The sequence below is a fragment of the Tripterygium wilfordii genome, chromosome 17 (genome assembly GCF_013401445.1).
Source record: "Tripterygium wilfordii isolate XIE 37 chromosome 17, ASM1340144v1, whole genome shotgun sequence".
NCBI lineage: Eukaryota > Viridiplantae > Streptophyta > Magnoliopsida > Celastrales > Celastraceae > Tripterygium > Tripterygium wilfordii.
This window is the reverse complement of record NC_052248.1, coordinates 5,753,906-5,768,838: the sequence shown is the minus strand read 5'-3', so window position 1 is coordinate 5,768,838 and position 14,933 is coordinate 5,753,906. Positions and strand designations below refer to the sequence as shown.

The following is a 14,933-nucleotide window of genomic DNA, read 5'->3' as shown; positions in this document are numbered from 1 at the left end:
GGCATATGTATCAGACAAGATTCCTACAGACTCTTTCAATGGCATTGTGGGAAATGTGTTGGCCACCCATTTGTTGTCCTTTACTGAAGATGATATTCCGCCTGAAGGGATGGGGCACAACAAAGCTTTGCATATTTCCGCCATGTGCCGTGGAAAGGAATTAGCAAGTATCCTGGTGGACAATGGGTCATCCCTCAATATTTTACCAAAGGAGACTTTTGAGAAGCTGCCAATTGACAGATCTTATTTAAGACAAGTACCAATGGTAGTGAGGGCATTCGACGGAACACGTAGAGAGATTATGGGAGAAATTGAAATACCTTTACAGGTTGCAAGCGTAACGTTCAATGTGCCGTTTGTGGTAATGGATATCTCACCAACCTATAGTTGCCTGTTGGGACGACCTTGGATTCACACTGCGGGAGCTGTTCCATCATCGTTGCACCAGATGCTTAAATTTGTCTATGATGGAAGGGTTTACATAGTAAAGGGTCAGTCAGAATGGATGGTTGCCAGCTTGTCTAATAGTTCTCCTATTGATGCTCCGACGGAGGGGATTGAGAGCTCATTCCAATCTTTTGAAATTGCTAGTGCTAGCTATGTGAAGGAAGGACTTTCTCCCGTAATGCCACAAGTATCCAAGGTTACGAAGAATGTAGCAAAATTTATGTTGAAAAAGGGGTTTCGCCCGGGAGAAGGACTTGGCAAGAATCGACAAGGAATTAAGAAGCCAGTAGAAATGGTGAAACCTCCAGAACGTTGGGGTTTGGGTTATAAGCCAACTAGGGTTGACAGGAATCGGGGGCAAGCAGAAAAATAGGCAAAGAGGATTGCCCTTCTGGAAGGAAAGGAATTGGGAGTTGAAAAGAAGCCGATTCCCTGGCTTTATGACAGTTTTGTGTATGGAGGGATGCAAAACAAGATAAGTTTGACTGACACTGGGGCAGTTTTTGGAAAACTGCCATTTCAAAACTCGACTGATGTAACTGGGGCAATTTTGGCAAATATATGTGAGCAGTTTGAAGAGTTCCAAGTTGCAGTGGTGGAAGAGGAACATATTTCGGATGCTAGACGTTGCCTTGTCATCTCGCGTCCCTCAAATTTCAAACTTGGCAACTGGACTAGTCTGGAGCTCCCAGTATCTCTCAAGAACTTGCAAGAGTAATCCCGAGTGCACTACCATCGTGGGTCTAGCTCACGGCCTTCGTTTGGGTCTTTTGTAATGAGCATGCTTTACTTTGCTTTAAATAGATTTTATAGTATGGCGATTGCATGTTATATCTTTGTTCATATTTCCTTTTCCATGAAATGAAAATCTCCTGATAGTCATCCATATTCATGTTTCTTCATTTCCATTCAAGTTTTATTCTCCATTCTCAATACCACTTTCATTTATTTCTTTAACAGGATTGAAAATGATGATAATAAAGAGGACGAACTTAATGACCCAGATTTTGATGCACCCATTAGCAATGTTGAATCTGACTATGAAACAGAGGAAGAAATTGAGATTTTACCTGAAATGTTAAGACAAGTCAATCAGGAAGAGAAACTAATACAGCCGCACCAAGAGATAACTGAAGTTGTTAATTTGGGAACTGAGATGGAGAAAAAGGAGGTTAAGGTAGGAGCTGCCTTCGATGGAGAAAACCAGAAGAAATTGATAGATTTATTGCATAATTACCAGGATGTCTTCGCATGGTCTTATCAGGATATGCCCGGTCTTGATACAAGTATTGTTGTTCACAAGTTGCCATTGATTCCAGAATGTATCCCAGTGAAACAAAAGCTAAGGAGATTGAAAGCAGATATGCTTTTGAAAATAAGAGATGAAGTGAAGAAGCAGTTCGATGCTGGTTTTTTAGCAGTGGCTAGATACCCAGAATGGGTGGCAAATATCGTATCTGTTCCCAGGAAGGATAGAAAAGTGCGGATGTGTGTCGATTATAGAGATCTCAATCGAAGCCCGAAGGATAATTTTCCACTTCCCCATATTGATGTTTTAGCGGATAATACAGCTAGACATTCAACAGTTGAATTTGATTGAAGAATGAAGATTACGAGCAATTTGTAAAGGGCAATTGTATCAAAGAAGATTGATGAAAGCACATAATAAGAAAGTTCGACCTCGTAGTTTCAGGGAGGGAGAGTTAGTGTTGAAAATGATTTTGCCACCTTAAAAGGATCACCGAGGGAAGCGGACACCGAATTATGAGGGACCATATGTGGTGAAAAAAGCTTTTGAAGGAGGAGCATTAATTTTGACAAGAATGGATGGAGAAGAATTGCCTAATCCGGTGAATGCAGACGCCATCAAAAAGTATTACCCATAAAAAAAAAAGAAAAAAAAACTCGCTAGATTGAATCCCCGAAAGGGCGATCTAGGCAAAAATTAGAGTAAAAAAGCTCGCTAGATTAAAAACCCGAAAGGGCGGTCTAGGCAAAAATTAGAGCAATAAAAATCCCGCTGGAGTGAAAATCCCTCGTGGGCGCTTCAGGCAAAATTAGGGAAAAAAGAAACGTCTCTACTATAGTGAAAACCCTTCCTGGGAGGTTCAAGTAACGTTGATATCAGAAAGGGGTGGAGAAAGCAATTAATGAGAATTGACAGAGGCCATTATGAGGATTCGAGAAGAATATGGGGAATTACAGATAGCAAGACTATGCATAGTTGAACTGGTTATGATCAGAGGTATCCATGATGAATTTGTGGGGGAGAAACTTCATATGAAAATAGTCAGATTCAATAATTGCAATGGGGGTGCACACAAAACTGGGGCAGTTTTGTGCGGAATCAAAGTTATCTCATTTTATATCCTGTAAAGATTTCTGCTATTTCCTTTATTTCTAACCCTCTTGAATCATATATATACTTGGTCAGTCTCTCCTGTTATCCGTCTATTCTAAATAAAATGCTCTGAGGTCATTCATTTCTGAGTTCCTAATTCATTGATTGTTTCCATCAAAATTCTGATTGCTTGCGTAAAATTCTCATATAGTACAAGCATCGCCATGCTGTTGAATTTATTTAAAATGGAGTAAAGTAATAAAGGAATCATGACAAGTGCATTAGGACATTGTTCTTAGCAGGAACCTGTGAAATTTTGATCTTCTTGACTGTAAAGGAGCTAAAAGAAATTAAATGGAGCTAAAAGATGGGATGGAGCCAAAAGGATTGTGGTGTTCTTAATTCTAACAGAGTTAAGAGAAATTAAATGGCGTTAAAAGACATAGTGGGGCCCAAGAGATTCTGGAGCCGAAAAGCTTTGCTTGGCATTTAAGGTATGTCAGATTTGGTGGAAATCAGATGTGAGCAGTAAATCGATGGAAAGATCGGATAAAAAGAGAATGAAAGATACAAGAATAAGCCTAACATGGCAGATTGAAGATAGGATGGAATCAAAAGATGCAGTTTTCTCATGATGGATGATTGTAGGATGAAAGGGGAAATCAAATGTGAACAGTAAATCGATGGAAAGACCAGACAAGACAAAACAAGAATGAAAGATACAAGAATAATTGAAACATGGCAGATTCAAGATGGGATGGAGGCAAAAGGTGCAGTCTTCTCATGATGGATGATTGCAGGATGATAGGGGTGATGGTGCTGACGACAATTAACCAAAGTCGAATTTTCAAAATGAGAAAAAATAAAATACAATTTCTCTTCATACATTCATACACTCATGGATATTTTCTTACATAAAATTCAAACAAACAGTTGGCCAAGCCGGGAATGGCCTTGTGATCCCGTGCCCCTTTATTTTCTTGCACAAACAGTTGGCCAAGCCGGGAATGGCCTTGTGATCCCGTGCCCCTTTATTTTCTTGCACAAACAGTTGGCCAAGCCGGGAATGGCCTTGTGATCCCGTGCCCCTTTATTTTCTTGAACAAACATTTGGCCAAGCCGGGAATGGCCATAGTGATCCCGTGCATTTCAATTCTCGTACGAAACTCGGTTAACTACGCCTTTGTTTGCCTTTTATTTCATAAAAGACATACAAAGGGGGGCAGCCGTAGTACCCGATTTTCGTCCGGCCAAAAAAATACAAAATACAAAAAAAAAAATACAAAAAATAGAAAAAAATACATAAAAATAGGGAATCAGGGTTTATTGCTTTTATTTACCTAGATTTTTGCATGACATGCATATGAGAATATGGGGAGTCAGCAGACAAGCATAACACCACCCACCGAAAATCTTTTGTCTGTATTCTTGTTACACCTATTCGACATTATTCTACATTGATATTAAAATGAAAAAGAAAGAAAAGAAAAAGTAAAGAGAAAAGGAAAGAAACAAGAAAGGGAGGTGAGACAAAAGAGAGAGGAAAGGCAAAAAAAAAAGCCGGAGAACAAGGGAGAAAAGAAGACCAAAAGGGAGCAGGTAGAAAAAAAGAAGGAATTTTCTTTACATAAGGGTACTATGCACAATAATAAAAAGAAGGGAGGAATGGTTGGAGTCTGAGAAGAGAAGAAAGGAGTCTTAGGTTCTCTTTGTGTTCTTCTCAAGAAGGTAAAAATTCACACATACTCCCATCTTTTCTCTGTCTATGGTACCAGATTTACTTAGGATTTCATCTCTACAAGTTTTTTTTTTTTTAAAAATATCTACTCTGATATACCCGAGTATTGCTTCATACTTTGTGGCTAAGCTGGTTTAAACTTTGTTTTGTCCATGGGTTGATGCAAGTTTTGAGACTAAGCTTGATACAAATTCTGTTATGTCCGTGTATTGATTCAAGTTTGGTGATTGAGCTTGCTATACTTTTGGTTTGAGTCAAACCTTGTTTTGATATATGTAGTTTATGGTATGAATGACTTGAATGAGGTATAATGTATGCTAGTTTGCTTGCTGAGGTTGATATTCGAATCTGATTTGGAATCTCGTCTATATCTCATTCAAGGTGATGTTTGAGTGTGATATTTGTTTCAGATTTGTGGGCTTTGATGTTGAAATAGTGGGGCCTTCTATAATGATAAGCATGGTATAGACTATGAAGTGTATATATTGATTCATTAGACCTCATTATATCACTAGTTACTGATTTAAAACGTCATGACGCATTTCAAAGTGTGATTATATGGAATGTAAAATAGTGTCTATGTGAGTGAATCTTTGAATATGGATTTGATTTGATTTGAATACTCCTTTTGACCACTCTTTTTGTTTAATTTGCTACGTGGATTGGGCTTGGCTCCATCGGGATCGGGTTGGACTTATTTGGACCGGAATTAATGAGAGCTTGAGCAACTTTGGGATTTCGTTCGATTTATGACAAATTTTTGTTCTTTTTAATTTTATTATTACATGTGTACATTTAGCCCTCATGTTGGGTAATTCATTTCATTCATGTCGACATGTATAACTTTGGACATTAATTATTTGGATTTTTATTTATTTATTATAAGTATATGAGTTTAAAATTGAATATAGGTCATTTCAATTAAGGAAATCATAAGTTGATTCCCTTTATTCGAATTATGGACCTTATTTAATTTCATTTATGAATTTGCCATAAGTTGGCAATAATAGATTAAGTTGATAGATGACACTTTTCCATTTTATCATTTATATCATAAGTTGGTATTTAAAATTAAACCTACCAAAAGTTGGTAGGGTATTTTATTAAATAAATCATAAGTTGGTATCTAAAATTAAACCTACCAAAAGTTGGTTGGACATTTTATCATTAACACCATAAGTTGGTGTTTAAAATTAAATCTATCAAAAGTTGGTAGTGTGTCTCCAAATAAAAACTATCATAAGTTGATAGTAATATTACAATTTTTTTTAAATGCTATCATAAGTTGATAGTATTCTTACAAATCTTTTCCCAAAACTATCATAAGTGGATAGTGTTATTTTAAACCTATTTCCAAATAAAAACTATCATAAATTGATAGTAATATTCCAAGCTTTCTTTTTCAAACACTATCATAAGTTGATAACTGTGTTGAAAGTAATAATTCAAACTTTAACAATTACACCTTGCAAAGAGCAAGTTTCCATAAGATAGCCATTAGATTAATCCGGGTAACCGTTTTCAAACGGGAGTTGTGGGGTGCCTAATACCTTCCCCACACTCAATCGATCCCCGTACCCTTTTCTCTGGTTCGCAGGTCTTTTCGGTGTCCAATTGCACCTTAAATCAATTGGTGGCGACTCTAAACATTTTTTCATCCTCAAACGCCGGTCTGCGTCGTGACCCCGGTTGCGACAAACTGCTTTGGTGAAGATGTCTCCCAACTGATCGTCTGTTCTGAGGTAAGTCAACTTCATAAGCCCTTCTTGAATCTTGTCACGAGTGAAATGTAGATCAATTTCTATACGTTTTGTCCGTTCGTGGAACACTAGGTTGTTAGCAATGTGGATTGCTGCTTGGTTGTCACAGTGTAGAGTCATAGGTAGAGAAATCTGAAGCTTCAGTTCTGTGAATAAACTTTGTAACCATATGAGTTCACTTTTAGTGTTTGCTACTGCCCTATACTCTGCTTCTGCTGAAGACCTAGAAACTGTATATTGTTTCTTTGATTTCCATGAAATTAAGGCCTTGTGTGGGAGTTAAGATTTAATTGGTTTTCATTGTTTAGTTTATTTTTGGTTTACTTTAATCATGTGTGGTAGTTTTTTTTAACATTTTAAATGATTGGTTTGTATTGGTTTTAAAAAACAAGGGAAACCAATTAATGAAGGTTTTGATCCACTTTTACAACCCATCAAATCAGTGGGTTCATGTTGGTTTAAAAATTAATACCCAAATATACCCTCACCTTACAAATCATATGCCAACTTTGCCCTTAGCCGTACCAACACAACACAACATCAATTCCTCACATATCAGATAGTCGCACAGCAACAACAGTTTCATTTTGTGAAGAACCCTCGCGACTCCTTCTAGGTAATACTCTCCTCTATTTCCTCCATTTTCCCAAGAACTATCCTCCATCTACCGTGAATCTGATTTCATTTTTCCTCCTATATGCTGTAACGTGAAATCAATTTGTTCTCAGTTCCTGGTCTGTTCGCATGTGCTTCGTCCTTTGAATTTTTCATTGCTGGCTCGCTGCTATAAGGAGGTACTCTTTTTTGATATGGATTATGATTTCACGCAATATAAGTTTTGGGTTTTCATCTATGAGATTTTTTATGCGTATATTTGGAAGCTTTCTCTCATGTAAATTCTCTTTACTTGTTGTACATTAGGTGATCATCTATTAGAATTTTTATGCTTATATGTGGATGCCCTATCTCATGTAATTCTTTTGTTGTTGTATATGCTCTGTCCTATGTGCAAATGGTGAAAGGGTTTAAGTTACAGTTTACGATATCAAATATATAGTGAGTAATTATTCTAATGTGTGTTATTAATTAAAATATTTTTGATTCAGTTGCTTCATTGCTTTTAAAATAAGTCAGCTTTAGACATTATACTGAAAGTGAAACAAAATCATCTGCTCTTATATATGTATATATATATTTTAATTTGCATGTTAATATGCAATGGTTTGCCTATATACACTGTAGAGACTAATTTATTGAAATGAGTTGAATTGTTCTGGATGGATAATTTAAGAATTAACCTGGTCATTGTTTTGAGATTTTTTTTTGTTATTTTTTTCTAATGGAAATCCTGGCAGCCATTTCTAAATTGTTTTCTTTGAACTTAGATGGCTGACCATGATGATGATGCTTCTAATAAGTTCATGCTATATGTTGTTGTATCCGTGTGGTTTTTGCAAATGATGGTTTATCAATTAGTGGGAGACATATTAGCACACGAACTAAATCTCATGTAAATCGGAGTATTCGTTTGCATAGGGAGAGAGTAAGAGATGAGATGCTAACAACTATTGTTGGTCCAAAAGGACGAGATGTGATTCGAATGGGTCCACAAGCTTTTTTCAATTTATGTGGTATTTTAGTTAGAGAAGGTGGTCTTGGACCAACGCAATGAACAACGATCGAAGAATTGGTTGCTAAATTCCTTTGGATTATGGGTCAAAATTCAAGATACTGTGAGATGTCAATTGTATTTCGACACTCAGAAGAGACAATCGGTCGTCACCTTCATAGTGTTTTGGATGCTTTAATAGAGCAAGAAGAGATACATAAGACAACCTATTAGAGATCATATCCCACCTGAAATTGAGCTTGTTAACAGATTTAATCCTTTCTTTAAGGTGATCAATAGTATTTTGTACCCTAAAGTTATTTGTTAGTATGTTAATGTATGAAATCTATAACATACTTCACATGATAGGATTGTGTAGGGGCAATAGATGGGACACATTTTCGTGCAAAAGTTTCAATTACAAATGCTTCTAGGTATCGTGGTAGAAAGGACTACCCCACCCAAAATGTTATGGTTGCTTATTCGTTCAATTTAAAATTCACTTACGTGTTAGCTGGTTGGGAAGGAACTGCTTCTGATTCTAGAATCATGAAAAATGCAATAACAAGACCATACCCACTTCATATTCCAGAAGGTAATCAATGATACTATTTCTTTTCAATTTTATTTATCCAAATAGTAGTTTTCCTAATATTTCTCATATTATTTAGGAAAATTCTATCTCCTTGATGCGGGATACATGTTAAAAAGTGGTCTCATTACGTGTTTTAGAGGGGAGCGCTATCACTTAAAAGAATACTCCCCACGAAATCCTCTTAGGAACAAGCGTGAATTGTTCAACCATCAACATTCCTCATTGCGCAATGCAGTTGAGAGAGCTATTGGTGTTCCAAAGAAGCGATTCCCTAGTGGAACGGAACCAACATTTGGAGTAAAAATACAAAAGAGAATCATCGTTTGTTACTGCATATTACATAACTATCTTATGGGGGTTGATCCTGATGGTAATATACTTCATGAAGTTGATGTTGAGCTTGCAAATCAAAATATGGTCTCGGGAGAATAGTGGTTGTCAAGTAGATGACCCCGAAGATGTAGCTAGAGGGCAGACCATCAAGAATGACATTGCAGATGCTATGTGGTAGGCTTATATCATTAATCAAGAATGACTTTTCCTGCATAATTTATTTATGCTTTTCCTGCAATTGCCATAATGTTTATGCATAATCTGTTTGTGCTTTTCATGCATCAATTCTTTGTGCTTATTCCTTTTAGTTAGATATTGCTAGATATCTGGTTCTGGAAGACTTTTCTTAATTGCATAGCCTATTGCAGTTTATATCATATACAAATATTTATGTAGAATCATGATGAGGGGAAAGGGAAATGTTGCACATGTGAGTTGGACACAAGTAATGGATGATGCACTTATTGAAGCATTTTTGTATCAACAAATCCAAGGAAATAGAGTAAATGGAGCATTCACTAGTACTACATATGATGAGATCTTGAAAGACATGAAGAAACAATACCCTGATGTTCCATTGGACAAGACTAAAGTCCAAAACCATATGAAAAATATCAAGACAAGGTTACTAGTTGCTATGACATTTTCAAGGATGGATTGAGTGGGTTTGGATGGAACCCAAGTACCTCTACATGGCAAGCTGAGCTGGATGTTTGGACCCGATTGATTGAGGTTTGATGTTTGATTTTTTGATGTATTATCATGCTCAAGCTATTGTTTGACAATAATATTACTGTTTTCTTTTTTTTGTCCTTTTTTTTGTAGTCTAAGCCTCAAGCAAAGGAGTGGATGAACAAGGAAATTCATAATTATCATAAGCTTGTGGATTTGTTTGGGAAGGATAGAGCAACTGGAGATGATGGGGAGACCTCTAGGGAGATGTGATGCCGTAGAGTTGAATCTGGCTAGCAACATGTGATTGGGACTATAAATGAGATTGACAATATGGTGGGGCAACAATCAATGTCATTAGATAGCTTTGACATTGTTCCAAGCACAACTGATGAATTTGATAGCTACTCTCAAGCTGGTACTTCAGCTAAGAAAAATAAGTGCAAACGCCGTTTAAGTGATGATAAGGTCGAGAAGCTTGTTGGTGCAATGCATGAGTCAACTCGAGAGCTTGGTGAAGTGCTCTTAAACTGTGCTATGTTGCCTGGTATTTCAGATTCGATTTTATTTGAACATTTGGTGGAGTTAGGACTTAAAAGTCATGACTTGCTTGCTGCTCAAACCTTCTTGGTTGAAAATCCAAACAATTTGATTCTAGCTGCAAATCGTAAGGATGTGTTGACTACCATGTTATATGGTTAGATCAATATCTGTTAAGAAAATGACTAAAGATGGACATTACTAGAATTGCCTATTAGAAGACTTCTTTTGAACTTCTATATCTTTGCATTCAAGTACTGTGTTACTGTTCTTATTTGGTGATTGTAATATTGTCTTTCAGAGGCTATGTTTTGGATGATTTGGCCATTAGACATGGCAATCTAGAATATTCAAGTAGTGTGTTATAGGTCTTATTTGGTGATTGTAATTTTGCCTTTCTTAGGTTATCTTTTGGATGATTTTGCCATGTAGACATGGCCATATTGATATTATGTTGCTACTTATAAACTTGTTCCAATTATTCTATGATTATGTCGAGCTTTATTTTGTGAGATTGAATATTTTATAGATCATGTTGGCTCAATCCTTTCTTGGGTTTGTTTTGTGAATTTTTATTACTTGCAATCTTGCTATTTTTCTAATTACATAGGAAATAAAAATGTGTTTGTAATAAAGGGTATATGAGTAATTGTATGTTAAATGAAACAATCAAAGCCAATGATGTCTCAAACTTCCACACATGGTTTTTAATAGAGATAAAGCTGAATTGTCAACCAATCAAGATAAAGATAAAGCCAAGCACACAACAAACAGAGATCAACGTGAAGTTGAATACAGCAACAAACCATGATAGAAGTGGTTACAAGTCTTGTGATAAAGAGTAGATAGAGTCCAATCTACATACTTATCAACTTGTTGTAACAGTCGAATGTATGCTCCTATATATATTTGTACATGTCTGTTAATGCAATACAAGAAATATAATTCCCTTTTATGGTATCGGAGCCGTCGTAATACTCCAGCGAGTCATTCGATCCCAACTATCTCATGGAGTCCGAAGATATCTCAATCTCCCGAGTTATTCCTGCAAACACATCAAATACCTCAAACACTTCCAACCAATCAACTCTCTTATCATTCACGGCAAATCAATTGCCAGTGAAACTCACTTCCTCAAACTATCCCTCTTGGAAAGCACAATTCGATGCTCTCCTATTTGGTTATGATTTAATGGGTTTTGTTGATGGTTCCAAAAAAAGTCCACCTACTGAAATTACAGCAGGTAAAGAGAGAGTTTCCAACCCAGAGTTTGTCTTGTGGCAACGTCAAGATAAATTGATTTTTCATGGAATCATGTCTTCGCTATCGGAACCAATCATTCCATTGATCAGTTCCTCTGCCACTTCAGCTGAAGCTTGGCAACGACTTGCAAAGAGTTATGCGAATGCATCCACTTCTCGCATCATGAGTCTAACTAGTCGCCTTGCTTCAATGGCACGCGGCACCCAGCCAATGGCTGATTTCTTAAGCAATGCAAGAAGCATCGCTGATGAGCTGGCTTGCATTGGAGCAATTGTCCCAGATCATCAATTGATTCTCCATATTCTGAATGGAATTGGTACTAAGTATAAGGAGATTGCTGCAGCGATTCGAGCCAGAGACACTGTCATAAGCTTTGAAGAATTGTATGATAAGCTTATTGACTTTGAATCATTCTTAAAACTTGAAGAGGGCAAAACACCAACCGATGGTAACATCACCGTCAACATGGCTCGAAATAACAACAACAATTCTCGATTTCAACAAAAGAAGAAAAATCAGCCGCAGTGGAACTCTACTCGGTCGACAGGTAACATGAACTTGTCACGAAATTCTAATCTCACTTGTCAGTTTTGTGACAAACCAGGTCACAAGGCAAAGGACTGCTATACTCTCAAGAGAATGATGGGCTTGCCAATCCCTCCTAAGGCAAATCACACTACTGCCAGAAACAACAAAGACAGTAGTCCTTCATGGCTCTTAGACTCCGGGGCATCTCACCACATAACTGCAGATCTGAACAACCTGACCTTGCAAGAACAATATGAAGGTCCAGATGACATTGTCATTGGAGATGGTACTGGCTTAAATATTACTCACACAAGCTTGTCTACTTTATCTACTCCTTCTCAAACTTTTAAACTTTCCAATGTCTTATGTGTGCCAACTATGAAACAGAATTTAATTTCTGTATCACAGTTTTGCAAAAATAATAACACCTCTATTGAATTTGACCACAACTCCTTTTTTGTGAAGGATTGCACCACGGGGGCAACTCTAGTTCAAGGGCAGAGCAAGAACAACATGTATGAGTGGCCATCTTCAGTGAAGTCTTCGTCAATATCTAAACAAGCATTCTCCTCCATCACTTCTAGTCAATGGCATGATCGTCTTGGCCATCCGTCATTCAAAGTTCTTCATCAAGTCATTTCTCAAAATAATCTTAGTTTGAAAAACCAAAAACCATTCTCTTTTTGTGATTCTTGTCAATGTAATAAAAGCCATAAACTGCCTTTTAGTCAGTCTAGTTTAGTCAGTAGAAGACCCCTCGACCTTGTTTACACAGATGTCTGGGGTCCTTCTCCAATTCGTTCAATTAATGGCTTATCTTATTATGTTATTTTTATTGATCATTTCTCAAAATATATTTGGCTTTTTCCAATGTCTCACAAATCTGATGTGTTCACCATATTTCCAAAATTCAAGTCCATGGTTGAGAAACATTTCCAGACTACAATTAACACTATTTACTCCGACGGTGGCACTGAATATCGAGGTCTCAAAATATTCTTTGAAACAAATGGCATTCAACATCTCATCACTCCACCTTACACTCCCCAACACGTCGCTTCCGCTGAACGACGTCATCGTCATGTTGTTGAAACAGGTCTTACACTTCTTCATCGTGCCTCTCTTCCTTTATCCTTTTGGCCCTATGCCTTTTCTACTGCTGTCTATCTCATCAATAGACTTCCTACACCAATCTTGAAAAACCAATCCCCCTTCCAAAGTCTGTTTCACTCCACTCCAAATTATTCCAAACTACGTGTGTTCGGATGTTTGTGCTATCCTTGGTTACGTCCTTATACCCAACATAAGTTAGAACAACGTTCGAAATCATGCCTCTTTCTTGGCTATTCCAACACTCATAATTCTTACATATGCTTTGAACCTGTCACTCAAAAATTATATTTTTCCCGACACGTTGTTTTTGTCGAGAACCAATTTCCATCTCTTCTGGGCTTCAATGCTATCCTTCATTTCAATAATCACACAATCACAAAATGGGCAAGTCCCTCTCCTAGTCTTTGTTCCCTCACCAAACCCAATTCTCCTACACCATCTCATGCCTCCATCATCGACACAAGCACCACTTCTATGGCACCCATTCGTGTACCCATCCTAGCCCCACACCTACCTACTTGCCCCACTCCAACTAACACTCAAACCACACCCGAAGCCACCACATCCATTCACACACCTGTCTCAATCATCTCACATACACCACCACAAAGCCCACCTTCTCCCACTCACTCACCTATTCATCCTGTGTCTCCCTCTCCTTCGACAATGATGGATTCTTCATTACAAGTGGTCACTCATACAGCTGATTCTACTCTGCCAGAGACTACCGCTGCATCCCCACCCAATAGCCCCCAGCCAACCCAAAATCTTCACCCCATGGTAACCAGATCCAAAAATAGCATTTACAAGCCCAACCCCCGTCTTACCTACACAGCCACCAAACACCCACTCCCTCCTTCACTGGAACCTACCTCAGTAGCTCAAGCCCTCAAGGAACCAAAATGGAAGGAAGCCATGAATATGGAAATTGCTGCTCTCTCACGCAATGGCACATGGGACCTCGTCCCGCGTCAATCCTCTTTCAATATTGTTGGATGCAAGTGGGTTTTTCGGGTCAAACGTCACTCTGATGGTAGTGTTGCTCGTTACAAAGCCCGGTTAGTTGCCAAAGGATTCCATCAACGGCCAGGTATGGATTACAATGAAACCTTTAGTCCTGTTGTCAAACCTACAACAGTTCGGGTTGTTTTGTCTATTGCTGTATCAAATGGCTGGGACATCCATCAACTCGATGTCAATAATGCCTTCCTCCATGGCCATCTTTCTGAAGAAGTATATATGTCACAGCCTCCAGGTTTTATTGATTCCTCACGGCCTACACATGTGTGCCGCTTACGGAGGTCCCTTTATGGACTCAAACAAGCCCCACGGGCTTGGTACTAGGAACTTCGGAACTATCTTCTCAAGTTGGAATTCTGTAATTCTCGGTCAGATTCCTCTTTATTTACACTTATCACTGGTACAATAACAGTGTATTTATTGGTATATGTCGATGATATTGTCATCACTGGCAACTGTCCGAAGGCTGTCTCTCGCATCAAAGCTCACTTAGCTCATCGTTTCTCTATTAAATATCTTGGTTTACTACACTATTTTTTGGGTGTTGAAGCAATTGCCACCATTGATGGATTATTTTTATCACAATCACAGTACATTCGAGACCTCTTGGGTCGTTTTGGCATGCAAGGAGCCAAGGCCAGTGTGACTCCAGCAAGCTCTTCCACTCGTCTTTGCCTCTTTGATGGCTCTTCCTTGGCTGATGCCACTCAGTTTCGCAGTTTAATTGGTGCCATGCAATATCTGTCTCTCACACGCCCAGATATCGCCTTTTCTGTCAACAAACTGGCACAATTCATGCATGCTCCAACACAAACTCACTGGACAGCTGCAAAACGTTTATTACGATACCTTAAGAGTACCGTTTCTCATGGTATTCTTCTCAACAAAAATGCAGCTTGTTCCCGTCTTGTTGGCTATGTTGATGCTGACTGGGCCGGAAATAAAGATGACTACTCATCTATATCTGCATTCAT

At 38.0% G+C, this 14,933-nt stretch overlaps 1 protein-coding gene across 1 annotated transcript; it reads left to right on the top strand.

The window, feature by feature from the left end:
* The first annotated feature begins 6,908 nt into the window (after window positions 1-6,908).
* Window positions 6,909-10,542, top strand: LOC119982890. Its single transcript, XM_038826482.1, has 3 exons — window positions 6,909-8,490; window positions 8,567-9,555; window positions 9,649-10,542. Exons 1-2 carry the CDS (start codon window positions 8,367-8,369, stop codon window positions 8,920-8,922), a joined length of 480 nt encoding a protein of 159 aa, XP_038682410.1. The 5' UTR covers window positions 6,909-8,366; the 3' UTR covers window positions 8,923-9,555; window positions 9,649-10,542.
* The last annotated feature ends 4,391 nt before the right edge of the window (window positions 10,543-14,933 follow it).

Coding starts and splice junctions, on each gene's coding strand:
- LOC119982890 (XM_038826482.1), top strand. CDS start 8,367: ATGGTTGCTTATTCGTTCAATTTAAAATTCACTTACGTGTTAGCTGGT. Junction 8,491..8,566: donor CCCACTTCATATTCCAGAAG/GTAATCAATGAT, acceptor CATATTATTTAG/GAAAATTCTATCTCCTTGAT.